At 45.4% G+C, this 24165-nt stretch overlaps 1 protein-coding gene across 2 annotated transcripts; it reads right to left on the bottom strand.

The window, feature by feature from the left end:
* Positions 1-486: 486 nt before the first annotated feature.
* On the bottom strand, positions 487-22770 carry ELK4 (ETS transcription factor ELK4). 2 transcript variants are annotated; one of them, XM_054087373.1, is made up of 5 exons: positions 22595-22770; positions 13320-13535; positions 11005-11928; positions 9472-9588; positions 487-8625 (listed from the first exon to the last, which is right to left on the bottom strand). In XM_054087373.1, the coding sequence occupies exons 2-5, from the start codon at positions 13524-13526 to the stop codon at positions 8527-8529; spliced, it is 1347 nt and encodes a 448-aa protein (XP_053943348.1). In that variant the 5' UTR covers positions 13527-13535; positions 22595-22770; the 3' UTR covers positions 487-8526. The 2 variants fall into 2 exon arrangements, with proteins under 2 accessions (XP_053943348.1, XP_053943349.1); XM_054087374.1 differs by lacking the exon at positions 22595-22770 and adding an exon at positions 14220-14327.
* Positions 22771-24165: the final 1395 nt, after the last annotated feature.

The raw sequence follows: 24165 nt of genomic DNA on the forward strand, positions 1-24165 counted from the left end.
CAGAGGAAATGAGCATCAAACAATACAATGGGGGACTTTGTTTGGAAAGAATGACACTCAGATTCTGTATATATCACAGCAGGGACTGTGACCTGATAAAAACCAAAATTTTGTCCTTTCAGATTATAGAATTGTCAAATTATACACTGATAATACGTAGCTCAACACTACTGCCAGAATAACATTTTTTTGGGAGGAGCATACCTGACAATTCAAACCTGCTTTGCTATCAGTGCCATATACAGAAGAGAACTGCTCCCCAAAGGGGATTTTCACCAGAAGAGAGCAGTACCTGATGTGGCAAACTGCCTGCGCAGCACCAGCAACTCCATCTGTCTCTGTTCGGTAGTACGCGAGGAGCTTGTGCTACTGGGAGCGTTCAGCCTAGCTCAGGGAACGATGAGCTCCCTCGCTGTCACAGCGTGAGCTGCCCCACAGCTGTAACTTTCTATTTCCTCTACTGAAAAAAAGTCAAAAGATCAGAAACTTTGTTAAAAATATTTATTTAAAAAAATACAATTGTTTTGCATGTCTGGTTGCACATAACTATTAACATATGATTGACTTGAATAATTTGCTACAATGCTTTTTTTAAAGCCAGCTTGCATTATACAAAGCAAATCCCTCTGTCAGTTCTTACATAAAATAGTTTTCTTTAACTATTCCCACCCCATTTTTAAAAAAGATTGCAATACATTGATTTAATTTTTTTTTTTTGCACAAAAATTGAAGCAATAAAAAAGTCACCTGATTTCTCAGGAAAGACCTTCGTTATGTCTGAATAACAACTGCCAATGCGCCATGCTTTAAGAGCAGTGTTTCTTACTTTGAAGTGTCATTACAGTGCCCTTCCTCCAAAGCAAGTTTTGCATCTTAGAACTTTGCTTCCAAATTGTATTCAAACCTGAAATGTGTTTAAATAACTGCATATCTGCGATAATCGAGTTGATCAGACTTCTTTTTGTTTTTCAATATATCAACACACTGAAGGTCTTCCTCATATGTTATCTTGGAAGGTTAAATAAAAGCAAATTTAGTAACACTGAACAATTACTGAAAACTTTGGCTATTTATGTACTTGCATTACATACCAGCATTTTTTTAAAAAACACAATGGCATTAAGATACTCTTATAAGGTTTTATTTTCAAAGAAAGTCAGACTGAGAAGCTATTCTCTTCCAGGCAAGTTGACCCAACTGTAAAGAGAGCACCAAAGCGGTGTAAGATTACAGTTGTCTCGAAAAGATCGGGTCTAGAAAAAGTCTCCAGTGTAGGAAGTCAGACACTCACTACATCATAACTTGCTTTGTCTCTTGACTTGGTACTATATATATACTTTTATATATATATGTATATAAAATGCAACTCTGTTCTGGAAAGAGTAACTGAAAACGTTATCTCTGCTACTTTCAATGTAATTTTTACCACTGCTAAAATTACAGGAAAGTAAAATGGAATCCGTTCCAGAGTTAAGAGTCAGTTAACTGACACAATTGTCCGCTAAGTCTGCCCCAAGCAGAGATGTCAGAGCTGCTGGGGTCTAGAAACACTGCAGACATCTTGCCAGTTTGCAAGGAACCCAGGTTAATCTAAAAATTCAATTGAGGAGTAAACACTAGAGGCATCAGAAAGTCACTTTCCAAAACAGATGTGCACTTTAAAAATAAACAGCACAACAACGGTCACACATCACCACAGCTGATGAAGGTGCTGAAGCTCTCTAAAATTTTGCTTCGGCTTCCCTCCCCGACCGTGTCTGAGCCACAGACAAAATGCTGCGCAGAGTGGGATCCTCGGCCACTGTAAGTCACACCAGTTACGGTGAAGCCAGCGGATCTATTCCGATTTATAGGCTTCTGGCACACATCTCTCGCTCACAGATTCCCAGAATTCCCAAGACAAAGTCTCATGCTGGGTAACAATCCCTATTCAGAGTCGGTTCAGTCCCAGATTAATTCCAGCTGTCATTAGAGGAGACAACCACTCTCCTTACCGTTCATGTTGCTAGGATTTTCCCTTTATTCACCTATTATTAAGAATACACTTCTCAGCTATAAAAACAGAGGGAGGGGATAAGCATTAAATGTGCTACTGTACTTATCACAAACACTGTGACGTACATAAGGCCATCTGGTAACACTGCAACAGAATACAAACAAGATCTTTAAAGGGAGTTTTAGAATACAGCTTTTTTTTTTTTTTTCAACTACAATGAATAATCTCAACCCTGTTCACAGAGAATTAACGTTAAAACTAGTACATGATATATAGAAAACTCTGTGCAACTGAACAACAGCAGAACAAAAAGTCAACACAATTCTATAAAGCAGTTTCCAAGCCTGAAGATTTAAGACATGCTAGCCAAATAAACCACAACACATCTCAAGGAGCCTAGAGCAAACCTAGGTATTGTAAAAACTTCCCCCCACCCCGCACACCGCACGCACTAGGAACCATGCAGAGGCCATCCTCAAAGCCTTCCTGTGGTCAAAAAAAAAAGGAAAAAATAACCCCAAACAAAAAAAAAAAAGTTAACAAAGAGCTTCCAGTTATGAGTACAGCACTGCTGCGTGTGCTGCTCAGGGTGAAATGGGCTCCGAACACAACGCGTCCAACCTCTCCTCCCCTCTCCTCACTGCACTGCCTACAGTTCATTCCGTGTCTCCGTCCAAAGACCCCTGTCTTCCGAAGGTCCCTCATTAACCTGTTACACCCCCTGCCAAAACCCCTGCTTTGAGATGAAAACCTACTCCAACGCATCGTCTCAACAGAGAAGAAAATGTTTTAACTATAGAAGAAGTCCAACCTTCTGTTTCATGAACATAAAACGAGTCAAAGACACAATTAAGACACTTCTTTTAGAAGACGTGGCATACAACAATGTCAAAGATGCAGTTAAAAATAACCTTTGGCAACTAATTAGTCCACAGAATCGTTTAGGTTGAAAAGACCTTTAAGATCATCGAGTCCAACCATAAACCTGACACTGCCAAAGCCCACCATGCCATGGTACAATTGATTTGAGTGCTAAAAAAACAAAGAAATGCCCTGAAAGCCCTCACTAGCGTGTGCAAAACAGGCCAAGGTGGCAACTGCACAGTGCAGCGTTTGCTCCGAGTGCACACAGCAGGCAGTCCTCATACAAACCTGGATGCAGCCTCCGTGGGGAACACGCTTTCCCCTGGGCAGCGAGCGCGTGTGCACACACATTCACATGGAGGGAGCGACTCCAGCCTCAGTTCAACAGCGCAGCTAAAGCCAAGTTCTCAGCTCCCGATGTCTGGAATAGCTCTGCAAAGCCTTCTACTGCATTCTTTGGGAAGGGGCAAACAAAATTCTAGTTAGTTTTACATATTTTTTTGCAAAGCATGATTATGGTCAGCAAAGCTGCCTCCTCCAGAAAGAATCAAGGATCTGCAGTGAACATATTCTCCCTTATTTTTGTTTGTTCTTTGTACAGAGGCAAGAAGAATACTCCTCAGTTCGAGATCCAAACCCAAAGCTTAACCTCTCTGTGTTAGGTGGTGATAAGACAGTCAGGGATTACAACAGGAGCTCGACTGATGATAAACATGGGTCACAGAAACACAGCGTCGCTGCCACTGCTGTGGCATTGCGGCACCTCGGTCAGATCCTACAGCTACAAGCAGGCTATGAAGAAAAGATTTGGGTCTGGTTTCCAAAATCCCTCTCTGCCAGAATCAGCTGTTAAACAGGGCTCCTGCAGAGCCCACGCTACTCACGCAAACGCAGTGGAATGACGTGTCGACAGATGTTGATCCAAGACACAGCCCTGTGCAGAAAGAGCCCTGAAGGAGCGTGTAAAACATCATCACTGCATTTTGTCTTTTGATCTTCATCTGACAGCCTCCGCTTTCAGTGGATCCACTTCAGCATGTCCCACATTAACCACCACTCAACTCGCTGGTGGCAGCCAAAGGCTCCCACATGAAGCAGGTTTGCTAATACTGTTCAGAATAAAACAGAGCCATTGCCAATCGCTGTTTAATTAAATTCAAATCAAACCATAAAAATTCCTGTTTCGGCAAGACATCTTATACCTCATTAAAACATCCCAAATAGCTTCTAAGAAACATGATTGCAATTCTAATGGATTTTCAACTTCTCTGCCCGGTATAAGATTCTGTGGGGCTGGGGCTGCTTGTTTGCAATGTCACGCTCCATGATAATTAAGACAAAATAAACTCTCCATACCCAGGACCTGAGGCCAGAAGGTTTCTTACACGGGACAACTAAGGAACGGAACAGAACAAAATTGTTATGGACACCTAAAACTCAAACATCAAGTTTTAAAATACCAACTTTGACAACGTTCCTTAACTACTGACGTAGTTAATTTTCATAGCTGACAATACCAAGATAGCCTCTTGATACAACACTGAGATGTGTCTTGTAAACAAATATGCATTAAAAATGGAAGAGAAATTGTTTAGTAAAACATGAGTACATACAAAATGCAACAAAACAGTAGCAAAAGGTAACTAAAAGATAAATGAATAAGCCAGGGGTAGCCAACATACTGTCAGGACTGCAGGTTCTGACTGCAGCACTACAGAAATGCTACAGAAGTGGATCAGAACTCTGCGCTTGTGCTCACCCGAGGAACTGCATCAACATGCTAGGCTAGTTCCCGCACACCGCCTTAACCTGCACAAGTTCTCACATCAAAGTAGAAGGCGTGAGGGAATCTGACATTAATGCATCTCAGTGCGTTTTGAAAAGCTGTGTACAGGCAGATATGCACATAAGCAGCCTTCACTGTGGCTAAAATGAATGCTATAAACACCAAAAACCTATCTGCTAGGTATCCGAGGTTTGAAAACGTATCAGAGGAAGAAATTATCCCAAACAAACCAGCCAAAGCCTTTCCAATTACAATGCATGCTCCGTTATACATGGATATTGAAGTCCTAGAATGCTCTAAGGTAAAACAATGAATTCTTAAATTCAAGGAATTTTATTACTTCCTGACCTCTTGCAAAATGCAACTTGGATGTGCCAAAGCCAGTGCATAGGAGTTACATTCAGCCGTCACTGCTGAAGACCAATTTTCTTAACAAGGATCTAGACTGACAATGCTGTTAAGAAACAAAAAGAAACCCTTTCCTCCACCACCTTCATCACCAGGATCACATTCTCTAAAAACAGGTAGGACAGACCAATTATAGTTCTATGACTGCAGGGTGTTATTCACACATCTCTGCTTTCCATACATCATTTCTGCTGGCAGCACATGTTGCTAGTGGCACCCTGACAGTTCAGGATCTCAAACAAAGCCAGACACAGCACACACAGCGACAGCAGTGCAAGCTTTCCAGCTCTGCAGGACTACACGGCAGCAGCAACACATAAGAAAGACTCCAGAAGCAAGACAGATGTTCAGCTTCCATGCTCATCCAGTCTAATTCTACCACCACCTATGAATTAACTGATGCTAACATTATCAAGCATTCAACAATACCATGGCTACTTCAGCAACACAAACTGTAATGTAATAAAACATTTCTGTAATGCTGCATTGTTATTTTTTTAAACTGACACAGTACTATACCCATATTACAGACTGTTAACATGATAATTAAAAGAGAGCCTATATTAGCCCCCGCCATCCCTACACTAAATTAAAAACAAGTTGCACTGAGCTGCAAATGGCTCCTGAAGAGAGCTAGTGAAAGTACCAGCCATTCACAGAACCAGGCTCCAAGAAATCACAGCGACACTGGGCTCTGTCAGGAATGTGATCCAAAGCAGCTGGCAGTTCCAGACAAGTTAGTAGAGGTGTGTTTGATGAGGCAGCATATATACAAGATAAAACTACCTTAAGTGACCTGAAAGTTGTAATGGAGAAAAGGTGAGCAAGCCCTTCTTTCCCACCTCCTCCCCCCTCTCACCTTGCTTCCCCAAGTGCCTCCTGGGATCAGAACCCAGGATGGGACTATTATTTTTCTAGGCAGGTGCTTAAGAAGCAAAAGCGATCTTCCTCTCCGTTCTGTCAGGAAGCTGGATGTTACCAGATTGAAACCCACACATCCAGGCTGCATTTTCCTATGAACTTTCTCCAAAGAAGGTGTTCCCGAAGGTAAACGTGTGGCAGTGCAATCCTCTAAAGCTGCTCAGAGAAGAGCATGAAACGAGGCCAAGCACAACTGAGAAGCTACGTCAGCATTTGGTTCTCTTGCATACCTATGCTGAAAGTGATACAGTTCACAAAAGATTAAGTGCACGTGTGCACATACACGACTTTTAAACAAATAAACTTGGCTTTTCTCCATAGGGGACAAGGGAAGGGAAGCAATTAAATTGCAAGTATTTAGTGCTCATTAATTATTTTTAAATTCTAATCCTAGTCTGCAACGTTGCTCTCAAGTCCACACACTTGGTGGGCATAAAATTGGCCAACCTAAAACTGCCATTAAAAGTGCTGCTATTTATATATAGCTATATATATTTTCTAGAGCAGACTCAGGAGCCACCACACAAACCAGAAAATTCCAGGTGCCTGCTCTTAATTATGATCTGCAGCTTGCTTTCTGCATTTAAAAAAAAAAAAATAAAGGTCAATATTGCACATTGTCACTTGAAGAGCCGCTGGCACAGGAACTTTATCCTGCATCTGCTGATGTCTAAACCACGAACCAGTGTTACACCTCTGCCGTAACCAAACAGGAGGATCACTCACTCAATGAGCTCACTCTCTGCTATCTCTCTAAAGAAGGCATAAGTGCTTTTCTCGCACCGGGCAGGGGAGTTTCTGGATGAACAATGCCCAAAAAGCAACTTCGTTACACCCACCCATCTTGGGTGCCATGTCAGGAACACATTAAGTGGTTTACATCTTTCAATGTTAGAATATAGAAAGATAACGTCACTGCAGTAAGTTGTCAGGTATTGTCACATGCTTTAAAGTGAATTCAGAGTCTGCAAATGTGGCAAAAGGGAAACTCTGGAAAGCTCGAGTTCACCACTTGTCCGTAAGAGAGGTGCAGTATGTACAGCGTGCACTGCCAGCTCCTCTTGCTGTAAAGGGACCATCTTCCTCTGATCACTAAAACTTGAAAGACAGCCAGTGAAGATGCCAAAGGAAAGAGATGGTCTCCATCTGTTTTCCAGTGGGTATGTTATGGAGGTTATCTTATGCCACCAACACAGCAGCAAACAGAAGTTGCTACCTGACATCCAACGCGGAGGGGTACAGCACTCAGCACCAGCAGACTGAGACCCCCAGCCTCGAAGCAGTCAGGAGAGGAGAGTCTCTCTTCTTTCAGTCCTCTGTTCTTGAAAGGCCTCCTGAGTTTAAAAATCTAACCACAAAATTCATTTCATCTGTGCTTCAGATGGCTCTGAAAACTGATCTTGTATTAATCCATATGTGCACGGCCGCTAATAAAAGCAAAGCAAGCACAAATTTACAGTAAGGTGGACATGCCATGGTACCTCTCTCAGCTAGCTGTACACACTGAGCCAAGCTTGCTTTGGGTCCAAGTGCTTCCTCAAATCAAAAAAGCAACAGAGCTAATGCAAAACTTGAGATAAGAGCTGGTAGAAGAGCTTCTCCACTTCAAATGTGGGAAAAGAGCAGTAACAATGCTCGGGCGTTAGTGTTCTCGCCCACCATTTGAGTCTAGAACTCGAGCATCAGGCAGCAATCTCACCAAGTGCAGACACACCCTGAAAACGTCATGGAACATCCTTCATCCCGCTGATCTTCTAGCAGTGAGGTTACAGCTGTAACAGTCTCTGGCACAAGAAATGTTTGGACTTCAGCATTCAAACTTTCTGAGAACCGAAAGGAATTCTTCCCACCATTTGTCTCCAGACCTGGCCTCCTCACTGGAGGGATGGCAGGGAAGCATCCAGAAGCCAGCCAGACCACTTCTCTGAGAGGCTGGACTGTCGGCGTACAACGCCATTCAAAAATTGTCTGTATCTCAGTAACACAATCATTGAATATTCCTTGAAAAATTCTCCCTGCAAAAAGACAAGATGCTTTTACAGCAGAAAAGACGCGGGCTGTTTTGTTGCTGCAGAAGTTATCGGGCCCCAAGGCAAAGCCGATGCAAACACCCGCTTCCCAAGCGTTTCCTCGAATGCCAGCTTCGATCATGATTAGATTTCTTCTTGCCAAGCGCAGGAAGCAGAAAAGAGGGTTTTTCCAAGAGTCACAGAGAAAAGACTTCTCTGGTACATTTTACTGCAATCAGTGCAGACTCGGGTACTGCACGACCAGCCGAAACTCCCTTTAACCATAATGAAGTCTTCCAAACCAGGGAGGGAAGAGAAGAGACTGGAGCGTCAGCTCCTATTAAGGCGTTTGCATATATGTTCCCAACCTTGGTCTTCAAAAAAGGGAATTTTGCAAAAAAGGCATTTTATTTGGGAATGGCAAAAACTATGATTGTTGATAATCTCTGGAATTATAAACTGCTCATTTAAAAAACATGGTTAAATATAAGTGTCCTATCTTTCCCTTGCTTGCCAACGTGTCCTTTTCATGAGTTCATGTGCTATGTCTTCTGTAGATCAGGGGAAAATGGGCCAGGGGTAGAGGGTCCATCCAGTCCAGACAGAGTAAATGGGCCGTGACTGTTCAGCACTGATGGAAACTAAGAGATAAAACAAAAATGATTAGGGAAAAGGCCATTTTAATTTGCTGACAAAATTGTTCCTCAGTTAATTATCAACTCTAGAGACTTGCATTTTCAAACCTACTTGTTTATTCCCTATCCTCACAATCCATGTGAGCTACTTCCTTCATTTCCATGGAGATGACAGATATAAACCCAAAAGACAACTAGTTCAATTTTACCCTTCACCTAAGCAGACTCAGGTAACAGATGTGGTTATTCCAATTCCACAGTGAAGGAAGAGCATGAATAATTACAACTACAGGATATTTTGTTTTAATTAGGGGCGGGGGGGTGTCTTACCTATCAGTTAAACAAAGATATTTATTAAAACAGTGAAGCTGAGCATTTCTGAACAACAGAAGACAGAAGAATACAGAGATGTGTTACAAATTGCCTCAGAGATCACATACTCTCCATAATTGCTAGTGGTGAGATTTAATAAATATCTTTTAACAGGAGACACTGTTAACAAAGGATTAAAACAATGAATATAGCAGCAAAATTCAACTGCCAGGAAAATCTCAACTAGTAAAGTTACAAGGAAGCAAGTTTTACAGGGAGGACAGACCTAAAAGAAATGTAACTATCTCTACAGCACAGCCTGCTATTAACTTAAAACACTTCCTAAACACCAACATTTACAATGGACTTACATAAAATCAGGTTAAGCACTAAAATTAAATGCTCTCAAAAGCTAACATAAGAGATAAAAAAGAGAAAGATCACTATTTTGTTTCTACATCAGATATTTTGGCTAATGGATGCCTGCTGAGGAAGGAATTGAAAAGCACGGAGAGACTGGCTAACCTTGCTGCAACTCACCTGAAAGAGTGTATTAGCACCTTGCAACCTTGCGGGACTGAGAGGAGCGACTGGGCTCAGCGTACTCCAGAAGTGGATACTGGAGAGCAAGGGACTCGGGGTCAGCAAGATGGGAGTCTGCAAAACACACGGCAATAGTGAGCAGGCGAAACCCGCACACTGAATACAGCACATGTAAATCCACACAACAATCCCAGCTCCTACAGCTGCAGAGGGCTGGGTCTGAATTTCAGATACTCGTTCCTTTCTTCCCTCTCCTCCCACCTCCTTCTCCTCCCTTCAAACCCCACAGCAACAGCTCTCCCTCCCCTGGCTGAGCAATTGGCTCGCTTTTCTCAACTGCTGCCAAATCCTGCTGTAATCCACAGCAAACCGGCTCCTCCTGCAATTCAGCAGACAGCACCTGCAAGGGACTTGGGAAAACTCAGTCCATGAACTTAAAGAGAGCAGACACACGCGGTCTAGGCGACACTGACAATGTAAACAAAAGATGTTCACATCCAGCTTCTGAAAATTCTGGATGTTCCAGGGGCACTGGCCAAACACTCCAAATAGTGCCAACAGAGCAACTGTAATTGATTTTTTTTTCCCTATCTTCAGTCATTTTAATCAGCAGTTTCCCTACAGTTTCATTCCAATTCATTACAGGAAAGAGATTACAGATATACAGAGCAATTTAACAGCCTAGTTGGATTCAGTTTTCTTCCGCGTTTTCCATGAGGCATAAAATTGTAGAATCATGGAATGGTTTGGGCTGGAAGGGACTTTAAAGCCCATCCAGTTCCAACCTCCTGCCACGGGCAGGGACACCTCCCACTGGATCAGGGGCTCCAAGCCCCATCCCATTCCCCAGCAATGGGGCAGCCACCACTGCTCTGGACAACCTGGGCCAGGGCCTCCTCATCCCCACAGCAAAACATTTCTTCCTAAAATCTCATCTCAATCTCCCCTCTTTCAGCTTAACGCATTTTGGCTGAGAAATACCTATCCCTGGTAAAGAGCCCCTCTCCAGCTTTCCTTTCCCACACAAAGATAACAGCCAAATTAAGTAGCCATTCTTATTGCTGTAAAACCACAATACTTTGGCCTTAAGTAAATGGCTACTGAACCAAGTAAAAGCAAGCTGCTAACAGACACCTCCATGGTTCTCTATTTTTAAAGCATTTTCAGAATCAGCCTGAAGGAAAAGGGCAGGGTCTCAGATTTTTAAATAATTCAGTATCATCATGGCAAGATTTACACAGGATCCTGCCAGTGCCAGTTCGGGTTTTGCCTCCACACGCTAACGCTGTACAGACGCATAGAGCTGACACACCACTCGGGCACACTTTGGCACGTAACTCAATGCCCATTACCAATAAAGTTTCTGTTTTGTTAGAAAAATGGGACTGACATCCTGAGTTTCAGGACTCCAAATATAACCTACTGACTATTCATTTTCCACTTTCCTTCCCTTTCAGTTTTAAAATATAACATAACCACTGTTGTTACTGAAAAAAAAAAAAAAAAGAAACAGGAAGGGAATTAGATTACCTGAGAGAAAAGTGCTGGAGTAAGAGAAGCAGTTGGGAGAGAAGGACTTAGAATCCCCAGTGGACTTGGATCACTGCCTGTAATGACGAGAGTAGGAGCCAATTCCAACCCTTTGGGTTTTTTAGATCTGGAGAGTTGATTGGCAAACTCCTTCTCCAGCACAGATGAATCCTGCTCTTTGGGCTCTGGGGATTGATGCTGAAGGCTCTGAACCTGCTCCAGCTGCTGAGAAGCCACAGATTCTATGTCTGTGTCAATGTCCAGGTCAGGATTAGAGCTCAGAGGTGGTGACGGGGGCGTGGAAGGAACTTGCAGAGTTGGAGAAACAGAGGAGATGGGTGGAGTTGGGGTGAAGCTGGTGGTTAAGTTTGGCAAAGGTGCTGGAGCTTCAGGGACAGTTAACTTGGGGAGAACAAGCGTTTCCAAGGTCTGGAGAGTTTCTTCTGATGTGATGGGAAGAGAGGATGTGGTTGAAGTGGCAGAGGCAGTGGAAGTGACAGAGACAACTGAAGTGGTAGAGACCAGGGGAACAGAGGAAGGCTTTTTGGAGGGCATGGTAACAAACTTGATGACTGAGGGTGTTGGATCCTGAGCAGGTTTCTTCTCCATCAGTTTCTCAGCTGGATTCTCAATCTTGATGGACCTGAAGAGTTTTACGCTGGAAGAGTTCAGGGAGTTCAGAGTAAAAGAGGAGTACAAGCCTGAGTGGATATAGTCATTGCGGCTGGAGGATTTAGCACTCGACTGAGACTTCTCCTTCCCACAGTTTTCCACGTCCTTTGGAGCACTGCTAACTTCCGCAAAACCAGTCATTTCAGGGTCTCCTTCTATACGGCCCACGACAAGTGGATCCATATTTAAAATCTCCGGATAAGAAACGAACTTGTACACAAACTTCTTACCATTCACTTTTTTAATGATATTCTGTGGGGAAGATGAGAGATATATTTAGACTTCGTCAGATTAATTTTCTTCCTACAAACACCGCCTAAAATAGCCTGAGGAATTAGATAGTCTGTAATTCTTTATCAAAGATTGTTTCTTCTTTAAAAAGACACTGCATTCTTGCAATTCCTTTATTCTCCCAAAGTATCATTTCCAGGGCTTTCAGATAAAACCGTAAAACACATGAGCTTAACCTGACATTAAATCTAACAACGGCCTTAAAACTGCCAGGCAATTGTGTTTAACATATTTTATAAGACCAGCTAAGAAGCAAAAAAATACCCGGCAGCCCCATCAAAGATCACTGGCGCGGGAGCACTAAAGTGTAATCAAACAGGAGAACCTGTAGAACTAAAAGCTTATAGTTTTGTAGAATACCTCAAATCAAACCACCTTTATTCTGAATAAGACGATAATAAAAGAGAATAAGTAGCTCAACGAGTCAGCAGAATGTAGGCTAATCAGCTATTTCAATACCACAACACAGCATATGTCAAACTTGTTTTGCTCCTAAGTGAAACCCCACACACAATATGGACCTAGGAAGATTCTTATTTATTGCATGATTATTATTACAGAGACCTTTCAGTACACAGTCGGATTTGCGCTACCCAATAATAAACTCCGAGCAGCACGCTGCCTGCTACAAACTGACAGGTTCCTCAGAAACTGTTCTATTTTGTACTCATACACCCACACAATAACAGTTGTGGGATAAATGGCTTACTGCAAGGAAGGGAAGATTCCCACACTGTGGTTCCAGTTCAGCTTTTTTGATGCTACCTGTGCACTAATGAAAGGCTCTCAAATTATTAGAAAGACATGAGCTGAAGAGAAGTGTCTTACTCCGCTGGACTAAACTCGCTGGACACATTAGAGGTTCGGTTCTAAGCATAAGAAGAAAAATACTTTGGCTGTTTCAATGAAAATCCTTATTTTGATAGCCCCTTTGTCTGCAGAAAAGATTGCACGGTGGTGCAACATCCACCACCTCAATCATCAGAACCATTAAAACTGTTGCTTAAACTGGAGTGCTGAGGATGTTAACCCTTGCAAGGGTGCATATTTTTGGAAAGGGGATTAGAATATTCAAAGACAGATTTGTACTAACAAAGACATAAATCAGAGGAGGCAACATTTTGCATAAAGCCATCTCAAACCTTAGAAAATAATCACTGGGGAGAAAAAGCAGCATAATGATAAATGAAAACAAAACCACCCTCTAAACACAAACTAGCACACCTTGCTTAAGTCTGGGAGACAGAAGTGACACCTATCCCCTTGAACAGAATGAAAAAGGAAACAAAGCTCATTAGGCAGAAGCTGGTAAGATGGATAAGGCTTTGGGATGGATTTATGGACTTTGTTACCTTCACGTAATAGTATCTGAGAGCACGGCTGAGTTTATCATAGTTCATACTGGGCTTGTTCTTGCGGATTCCCCAGAGCCTGGCCACCTCCTCTGCCTGCAGCAGTTTGAACTCCCCGTCGTTGGAGGTCCAACAGATGATATTCTTGTTCTGAGGCTCTTGGAGGAGTTGGAGGAGGAACTGCCAAAGGGTGATAGCACTGTCCATAGCAGTAAGCTGGAATTCAGAAAGGCAGGGAAGAGGCAACAGGTTAGGAACGGCACATTGTCTTCCTCTCCCTAGAAGGGGGTAATGGAGCAGAGATGTTATTTCCAAAGCCAGCAAGAGTAAAAATTATTAGTCACCAGTCGTGAAAGATGTTCCCTGCAGAAAAGAGAGGCTGCGAGCCAACTGCTGTCGTCTCCGCCCACATGTCAGTACTTTTCACATGGGTTATATTTAGCCTCATTTAACTAAATCAGGTCACTTTGGGTAAGTTGCAATGAGTCACTATCCAAAAAAAATTGTTCTAAGTTGTTCCACGTTCACCCACTCTGCCTTGCACTGCTGTATGAGAAGCAGCTCAGGTGCACCCAGGTAGAAAACACACTGCCCATACGCTGCCTTCTTTCTCTACCTGCATCACCTCTGCCCGCCGTGTCTCTAAGTAAACAAAGCAGATCAAGTCACTGCTTCGGTCACATGAATACGCTGAGCAGAACAACTCAACTTTCCTTCAGTTCACATTTCTACTGCCGCTGTGTATGCAGGCCTCTTAATCACTAACCTATCTCCTCTCTCTCAAATCTCCTTCCTTTTCCAGACAGCATCCCTGTCTTTTCCAACAGAGTAAACATGAAAGTAAATAAAATTATTTCAAGCGCTGCCCTTGCTTTTTGCTTGATTCCTGCCACATCTTACCTACATCAGTCATTTAGGCTGAGGCTCGCTAGGACTACTATCTGCCAGCAGATTCAGGCACTTCCAGCACAGTTCTCTTGCAAAGAAGATGTTGATGCACAAATTCATCTAGGACAGACAATGCAACAGGGATGACATTTTTCCTCAGCCATATCTGACTACATGAAACAGTATTTCCATAGATATTTTTAATCAGAACAATAATAATCCTGTCTGTGCAAGGGAAGTACAAGATACGCCGTGAATGAAATCAGATAAAATTATATTAATTTAGTATCCCATACAGATTCTCTTATTCCAGAACAGAACAGGTTCTATTAACACAGTTTAAACTTCGTCCAATGAAACAAAACAAAACCCAGCTACTCTGGAATAAGAACCATTGTGCTGAATTACACTAAAAATGTTGCAATATGCATAATTGCCAGATATTTTTACACTCACACACACACAGTCAAACCACAAGAAAGGCAAACCTAAAGAGTACAGGGGTTTCCGTCTGGGCAACTAAATGCTATTCATAAGCAGAAGCTCCGAAACAGAGGCATCCAGCCCAAGTTCAGCAAGCAGGACTCACGCCGTATTGTTTGAAGTCCATGTATACGCAAGGATAGGTTTAAGATTCAGTTGGGACTGCCAGTTCATCTTTGTTACCAAAGCCTTTTATTCCAATCTCATTACTGCCCAGCACTTATCCAGCCCTATATAAGGAAGAGAACGGTCTTCATGTCAGAGCCTCAGCACTCAGTCAGCCCTGTAAAAGGATTACAGCTGACAGTTTACACAGGACTCCCCGTTCTTCTTTAAATAAGGTGCTCTAGGGCAGGTACTTTTTTGGGCAGAGCCCATTGTATTTCACCTATTTTTAGGACTAGCTGCCTCATGGCTCTTAGAGACTACACCAGCATGTTGCACTGATCGAGGCGGTTAAATTGCTGCAATTACAGGGAACAATCTCAAAATGAAGGACACCCACACCACCTTGTTATGCTGGCCTAAGGTGCTTTCCTTGTTAATTACTGTAAACATACAACTCCGTGCTTGCCCAAGTTAATTGCTTGGGACTCTAAGAAAAATATCAGCTGCTGAGCACTGTGCTCAGAGACTCTTCCCACACGGCAGCGTGGCATGCCAGCTGAACTGTGCAGGAACTCAGGGCCAGGCAAACACATTAAAACTCTTCCAGGACTTCACCTCCAACTCATAGTCACATTTGCCAATACCATTTCATATCTGCCTACTGGCGGTGCATGCTGCAGAGCATCGCGGGCACAGCCTCATTATCCTGTCAAGATGATGCACATGCACAGGTGCTGTGTAGCCATAAGGACTTGATTCTACCATTCTGCAGAGCTGTCAATACTGGTGATATGTGTTAACAGCAAAAGAGCAGGAAAATGAAGCTGAGTGATTATTCCCACGCTATATTTATCTACAGCACTTCCCAACTCCACAAGCAGCACTGCACCAAATAGCACCAACTGATGCAATGAGAGGCAATCACGGAGAAATTAGATTAACAGCAGGATTTCAGAATGGCAACAGCTTTTTCCTCTCCTCCTAAAAATCCAGGCAGATTTCATCCCAGAACTTAAATGCTATTATTTCATTGGGCTGTTTCCCTTTAGTAAGAAGTATCTGGCCTTTATTATCTCAGAGCTCACCAAGCTCTACGGCAGCCAAGCACCATTGCTGAGCTCAGGGCTGGTTTTGAAGCACGGTGTAAGAGCGCAGTGCTGATGGACCGGCACCCTGACAGTACAAACTTCACAAAATATGCACGGAGCGACCAAAATGATGGAATACAGAAGATTTTTTTATTTTTAAAAAAACACCTTTTCAAGTGATATGCTACGCTGTTCTCAGGGACATCTACCAAAATAAAAGAGTTCATGCTGTTATCACCCATACACTGCAGCTTTCCAGGTGGAAGGACCCTACTCCCAAGGGCAGTTACAGGCTATCCTGGAGTGTTGGATTGATCAAGTCACTTCTGATGTTTCTGGCATTTACAGGCTTCAGGGCTGTCCCGATTCTGTCCACTGTTTGGAGGACACACTGCATATCCTCAACACCTTCTGCTTTAAAATGTCTTATGTTGGACACACTGACAAAAGGGTGAAGTTTTACTTATCCCTTGGCTGTCACAGAACAGGAGGAGAGCCTTCTGGAATTCTTACTGGATAGGTTATACTGCCTATGAGAGCATCAATGTCCCACTTTATTAAATATTTATTGTCCACGTCTACTGGAAACAAGGGAGAGAGGCCTCAACATAACTGCGAGTATAGCTGTTTTCTAAAGATTATAGATAAAGCGAAGGCCGGAAAATGACCCTCCTAACTGGTCACAGCAATGAGATCGTGGGTGGCTCTTGCCCCTTCAGAGTCCAGGAGTAAGCTGAAACTGGGAAACGATAATATGCACAGGGGAGAGGGTATTATTGTAGAATCATGGAATGGTTTGGGTTTGAAGGGACCTCAATGCCCATCCAGTTCCAACCCCCCTACCATGGGCAGGAACACCTCCAATGGATCAGATTGCTCAAAGTTCCATCCAACCTGGCCTTGAACACCTCCAGGGATGGGGCAGCCAGGGCCAGGGCCTCCCCACCCTCAGAAGCAAAACATTTCTTCCCAAGATCTCATCTTAATCTTCCCTCTCTCAGCTGAAAAATATCTCCCCCTCATCCTATCCCTGCAAGAGTCCCTCCTCAGCTTTCCTGGAGCCTCTTTCAGTACTGGGAACTGCTCTAAGTCTCCCTGCAGACTTCTCTTCTCCTGGCTGAACAACCCCAACTCTCTCAGCCTGGGCTCGTACGGGAGGTGCTTGAGCCATAGGATCATCTCCTTGGACTCCTCTGGACTTACTCTAACAGATCCATGCCCTCCCTATGCTGAGGACTCCAGAGCTGGATGCAGGACTCCAGGTATTTTGACTCAAGACATCTCATTTAACTATTTTATTGAAGTTGCTTTGATACAGCATAAGAACACATCAAAGAACCGTTGCTTCTTCAGGAAAAAGCAGAATAAAAAACATCAAACAAGACATAAAATTAAAACTAGTAGAAGCAAGATGAGCTCTTCTCTCTGTTTAAGAGTTGACTAATGTGTTAAAATGGTTCTTCATTCTTCGGCACCTGGGACAGAAGGTGGCTGACACCTTTCATGAGCCTTTACCTTGCAATGACTGGGACTGAACAGCAGTTCAAGCTCCTTGTACTATCCACAGAGCACCCTACGCTGCCCTGGTCCAGTGATCACTCCTTACAGAGGATCCTCTCCACACCACAGCCATTTTCAGGGCCCCCTCCTGCACCAACACTGGAATGAAACCAGCAGAGTCTCTCCTTTTTATTCATACAGGAAAACCCAGGCGCTCCAGAGATGTTACAGGCACTCAAGAAATCGGGATGAGAACAGGAACCCACTGTCCCACTCTTCTACACTAACCGTGGGGAGATGCTAATTCTCTCATGATCTGTAAACAGCATTTCAACTTCTTTCAAAGCTACGGCTCCTTTCATGAAAGGGCATCAATCTCCTAGCACAGCTCCCCGTCAGCATATAAACCCCAGTAGCTTGATTGCTTTTTCTTCAAGATGGATACACCAATAATTACAAGCACAGCACTGCAAAGCATCTTTTTGCTGAAAGTGATTTTCCTTGTAAGAGCCCATGGAGAAAGAAAAAGGCCTCATTTGAAGAGACAATGAGGGAATTAGGCAGTGAGGCAATACTGCTGCTTATGACAACGGCCTTCCCACGTCTGCACCAGTTGAGTACGAGGAAAAAATAGTTGCTAGAGGCAGAGGGCAGTTATACTTTGTAATGAGTATGCTAAAATAGAGCACTATTATTGTCTTGAGATCTTCTTTGACGCCTACGGATGACCCTCGAAGTATACTGAGTAGCTGACAGAATTTGGCTGCAGTACTCTAAATACAAGAGCTGCAAACTTGAGCTTTCTCCTCTTGCTGCAGCTTTATTTGAGGTTGCTGCAGCTTTGAGGCGTCAACTTTACAAAGCCTTGACTTTACAAAAAAGCCAGGACATGAGATACGTATCTTTTCTGGTGACTTCTCTTCATGCATCTGTGCCACAACGTGCTCCACGCAATCTGTTTGATTGCAGAGCCTCGAGGCTTTGCATCTTCTGTAGAAGGAGAATACGCAATCACTGGGTGGCACAGCCAGACCGGAGGAAGTTTAGGAAGTGGCATATGGTAATCTCTGCCGTGGCCAGCAGCTATGCTTACAATTGCAAAATAAAATCTAGCATCCATCCTAGAGAAGAGAGGGCTCTAAAGAGACCTCGGAGCAGCCTTCCAGGACTGAAAGGGGCTAGAGGAATGCTGTGGAGGGGCTCTTGATCAGGGATTGCAAGCATAGGACAGGGGGGAATGGTTTTAAGCTGAAATGGGAGACTGAGATGAGATCTTAGGAAAAAATATTTTCCTGGGGAGGCCCTGGCCCAGGCTGCCCAGAGCAGTGGTGGCTGCTCCATCCCTGGAGGGGTTCAAGGCCAGGTTGGATGGGGCTTGGAGCAACCTGATCCAGTGGGAGGTGTCCCTGCCCATGGCAGGGGGTGCAACTGGATGGGCATTGAGGTCCTTTCCAACCCAAACCATTCTATGATTTCATGACCCCTTTGTGCATGAACCTCGCTGCAGCCAGCCAGACGCAGAGCAGGGGTGTCTGCCTTAACCCCTGCCTGCAAGGTCTTCTGGCAGATTTCCTGTGCTTTGGCTCAACGCTGAAAACAGCTTAAGTCCTCTTTCACCTCAATTTGTTCCAACAGCCTCTTACAAGCATCTGCAGCCTTGGCCTGACGACTTTTGCAGATGGACTGAATAAAGCAGTCAGGTCTACAGCCTAGACGGAACCCACACAGCAAGCACAAAATCATCACTACCGTCTACTTAAATGGCACAGTTACAGCCATTTGGGTATTTACACAGAGGTGACATCCCAAAAGATGAGTCTGGAACCAAAAGAATCACATCAGGTGAGACAGAAACCTCTTCTCTGATCAGAAACACTTTGTTAAAACACAAAAAGAAATAAAAAGGCAGCAAAAATTATTTAAGAGATGGCTTGGGGACCTCACACTTCATGGTACAAGCCAGACATTCAGCAGGCAAGCAAACCAAGCCTTTACACAATTCCAGGAAAGCTGGACTTGCTGTACATGCAGCCCAACAGCATACGGCACATGAGCAGGAATGCTGAGCTGTTGAGACTTTACTGAGCAAAACTATTCCCGTGGTTTCTCCACGGTGTAAGATGGCCATGGTGTGTGAACACAAGGAATTTGTAGACAATAACTCCTGCTATATTGTGCAATATTGCTGTGGACACAAGGCCTTGATAACTGTTCTAGGAAAATAAACAATATAACTTGGGTTGAAGGAGGTTTTTGGAGGTCACAGGCTTAACTCCTCCTTTAAAAACAGGATTAACTTCAAACCTGGATCCAGTTTTTACGTGTCTTTGTCCAGGCAGTGAATGAAATAAATGGCTGCCCAATTCCTTTTATTTTAGACAAAGAGGTGCAACACTGCTGATAAATTATTGAACTAAGTGATTATCTACTCACAACCATGCAAAAACTTTATTAGCATAGCACTTAAAATATCCCATTACTAACAAATCTTTTGCTAAATATTCTCAGGCTGCTGGGACTGTGATTCACCTGAACTTGTACTATTATATGTGTAAAATACAGTTACTGTTTACAAGGAATTAAAATAGAGATGCAGATTTCTACATCTGCAACACTGTTCTTAAAGAATTCTAAACCCTGGCAGCTTCCCAAGTAGTAATCAAATTATACCCTTCTCTAATAAATAATAAAATTAGGTAAGAACAAGAGAAAAACACCCTAGACTCCAATAAAGCCCTGTCTTCCCCTTGGCTCTGGCATTCACTGCAGCGTTGTTTCCAAACCAGTCAGGAAAATCAGCTTGTTCCAAAGGAGAAGCCATGCTTATCAAGGCAGGAAGTTCCTTGGAAGGAAATGCTGGAGGATGTCCACACGATAAGAGCTGCTCCAGAGTTTTCATTGCTTAATGCCACTCCAAGTTTGACAGTTTTATTTACTTACAACAAACGTTACAGTAAATTTGGGGTTCTTGGCTAAAAAATTAAGTTACTTTACATGAAATTAAGGTGGTAGCAAATATTTTTAGGGCGTTGGAGCCACAGCTTATTAATTCCTCTCTGAGAAATACACATTGCCTTTTCTTAGTAAGCATTTTCCAGTCTTCTCCACTTGTTTGTGTAAGCAAACAAGCAGCAGAAAAGCCAGGGACCAGGATTCCCATCACTCTCATGACTGCACACTCAAGTTGGCAGACGCAGATGAGCCAAACAGCTTTTGAGGGTTTTTGAATCCTGACAGAGACAATGGTGCCCGCTTCATTATCAAATACTGTTTTGACTGGCACACCCTGGCACCTAGAATTTTTTTAACCTACTTGAACACAGCCAGTGTGGGGACTTCAAAGTGCAGCCCATGTACTTCCTCCAGCTCTGCAACCATTCCGATCCTCCATCCCTGGCTAAGGACAACCGATATCCCAGCGCAGCCAGTTTTAGGGACTGCAGACCTCATTTTCCTGCTTTTCTGTCCTTTGATGAAGAGTCTCCCTTTTCTACGTCTCCTTTTATAGGATAAGAGACCAAAGAGAACATGCAAAGGTTCAGGACAAACAGAGGGAATGGCAAACCTCAAAACTGAAATGTCTTTCATCAGCCACTTGCCTACCTTCCAATACTGATGTGATTGTTTCTGAGTGAGCCACAAAAATACTGATTTCCGTAGAAGCTCCTCTCTAAGCAGCTTACGCTGGCTTCTTCCTTATCTGCCACCACAATGGGTTGAGGGGAATGTTTACCAACAGCAGATTAAATTAGCTTCAGGAGGCAGGATGCCTCTGCCGAAAGGAAAAGCATCCTTGCGTAAGCGCAAGGGGTAAGGTCTCTACAAGGAGCAAATCCTAAATAAAAGGCTCCATGTTTTACATTGATCCTAACTTTATTATGAAAAGGAAGTCTCATTTTAAGATGGAAAAGGTTTCCTTTAATAATGTTTATAATACTCAGCTGGGTTGCTATGACGATGGAACAACTCTTCCCTACAAACAGGCACCGAGACCCTAAAAATAAACAGGCCGACACAAATCACAAACACGCAGCTCTCAGGCTGGGACCACATTTCTTCCGAATAGGATGAGGATACTGAAACGCTAACGGCTCAATCTGCACCCACTGCGCAGAGTGCTTGCCTACAATGCGACTGCCGTATTCCTGGGGAGCTGCTACTTCAAAACAACGTTTACTCTGGATTCCAGACCCAAAAGCAGCAGCACAGTGGGGATTATGAGAAGTTTGTCTGTGAAAACAAGGCGGTGTGGCAGCAATCCACAGGTCTATATGCATGCGAAATAAGAAGAGCACGTATTTGCATGCTTTCTCCAGGGAATCATTGATGTGGGCAGGCACCCACCCATCCCACACAGAGAACACAGTATTCACGTAAAACAGCAGCAGTCAGGAAGAAAACACACACAGACACAGCTCCAGATCCCCGTCCCGGCTCCTTCTACCCTCGGCTCTGTCTGGCAGCGAGGCAGAGGGACACAACCAAGCCCCAACTGGGCACCTAGAGAGGGCCAGGAGGCTTCTCCCTGCCCCTGCCCCAGCCCCACGGAGAAACAGGCAGGGACACAGGGAGCTGCCACCCTCCAAAGCCACCGCTTCCCTCTACCACCTTCCTGCCCCAGCTAAGCCACCCCGGGCCCCTCTTCGCACCCGCTCAGAGCTCCCCCACAGGGGCCACAGACTCCTCAGAGCGCCCTCACCCCCTCGAGGCCCCCCTCTCCCAGCTCAGAGCCCCCTGTCGAACCCCCCCCAAACCCCTCCGATCCCCCCCATCTCCCTCAGCATCCCCTGAGCTCCCCCACACCAAGACCCTCCCTCCCCTGACCTCAGCCCACTTAAAGCTCCCCTCCCCTCCTCCTCATAGCCCCCCTTCTCTCCCCCTCAGAACCCCCCTAGTGCCTCAGGCCCCTCAAAGCCCCCCCTCCTCCTCATAGCCCATCTTCTTTCCTCTGAGCCCTCCCTCCTCGTAGCCCCCTTTCGCCCCTCACAGCCCACACCAGTGCCTCAGGCCTCCCCTTTTCCCCCCTCAGAGCCCCCCCTCCTCAGAGCCCCCCTTCCTCAGAGCCCCACTTCCTCAGAGCCCCCATTCTCTCCCCCTCACAGCCCCTCCCGCAAGGCCTCAGGCCCCTCAGAGCCCCCTTCCTCTGCCCCCCGTTGCCGTTGCCGTTGCCGCCACCGCCCCCACCCAGGCCCCCCAGCCCCAGCTCACCGAGGAGGAGCCCCGCCGGTCCCCGTGAGTCGCGGTCCCCTGGCGGCCCCCCCGCCGCCCTTCATGGCCGGGCACCCCCGCGCCGGGCCCCCATCCCGTGCGGGAGGAGGAGCAGCGGGCGGGAGCGGCGCCGCGTTTACATGGCGGGAGGCGCAGCTCCCGTCCCTCCGCCTCGGCCGCCGTACCGGACGCTTCCGCCCACGGCCCCCACGAAGCTACCAATCAGAGCGCTCCCCGCCCGCGCCGCCGGCCAATGGGAATGCCTGGACCCGCCCACTGAGCGCAAAGCCCGCTGGGAAATGTAGTCCACCCGGCTCGGGTGCTCCAGCCATGTGCCCGCGGCCCGGCGCCGCCGCCCCGGGAGCCCGGGGTACAGGGTGCTTCCCGGGAGGGCTTTGCGTGGAAACGAATCGCACGGGACCCCCAGGGGATGTGGAGCGCGGGGCTGAGCAGCGGCGGGGGCACGCAGGCACCGGCCACGTTACGGAGGGCGACCGGGAGGACAGGAAAATGTGTTTAAAAATTAAAAAAAAATAAAAAATAAAAAGAGAAAACTTGAGTAGGAGGAAAAGCTGAGGGGGGTGGGGTTCAGCCTGGGGAAGAGAAGGCTCTGGGGAGACCTTAGAGCAGCTTCCAGTGCTGAAAGGGGCAGCAGGAAAGCTGGGGAGGAACTGTGGATCAGGGAGGGCAGGGAGAGGATGAGGGGAACGGTTTTAAGCTCAAAGAGGGGAGATTGAGGTGAGATCTTGGGGAGAAATGTTTTGCTGTGAGGGTGGGGAGGCCCTGGCCCAGGGTGCCCAGAGCAGTGGTGCTGCCCCATCCCTGGAGGGGTTCAAGGCCAGGTTGGATGGGGCTTGGAGCCCCTGATCCAGTGGGAGGTGTCCCTGCCCATGGCAGGGGTGGGACTGGATGGGCTTTGAGGTCCCCTTCAACCCAAACCACTCTATGAAATACAGGGAGGTTCTCATGCAAAGTGAAGTGAATAGGGGCTCACCAGAAGAGAGGACAACACATCAATGGCCTTCATGTGGCAGGGAGGGCTCCCAGCTTTTCCTACGTTGAGAAAGCGGCTCACAAAAATGCCCTTTCCCAGGAGGAAGGCACTGCCACGCATTTGTGTTCTCCCATGAAACGTGGTGACACCAGACCGCTTGGCTAAAGAAAGTCACTGGGATGCAATCTGTGCAGAATGGCTTTGTGGATGTTCCCCGTTCCTGGATCTTTTCCAGGCTCACCTGATCCCACCACAGTGGTGGCAAACACACGATGCCATCGCGCTCCCTGGGCTGAGTGGAAGGGAGAGGTGATCCCAGGCTCAGCGCAAGAGGCTGCACACGCAGCAGGAGCCTTAATCACTCTCTGAAGCTCATTAAAGCAGCCCACATCCACACTCAAGTCCCCAGGAAAGTGCTCTTCCAGGGTCAGGTCATTTATCCATAAGGTGCAGTGCCTTGGCCCACAGAGGAGCAGTCCGGCTCCCGAGGCGTCTGCCCAAAAAGCACTCTTTCTACCAGGCTGAGAGCAGTTATTTTCCGTTGGACCAGGCACTGGAGGCAGAAAGTGAAGTGCCG

This window comes from Cuculus canorus, chromosome 24, assembly GCF_017976375.1.
Source record: "Cuculus canorus isolate bCucCan1 chromosome 24, bCucCan1.pri, whole genome shotgun sequence".
Classification (NCBI taxonomy): Eukaryota; Metazoa; Chordata; class Aves; order Cuculiformes; family Cuculidae; genus Cuculus; species Cuculus canorus.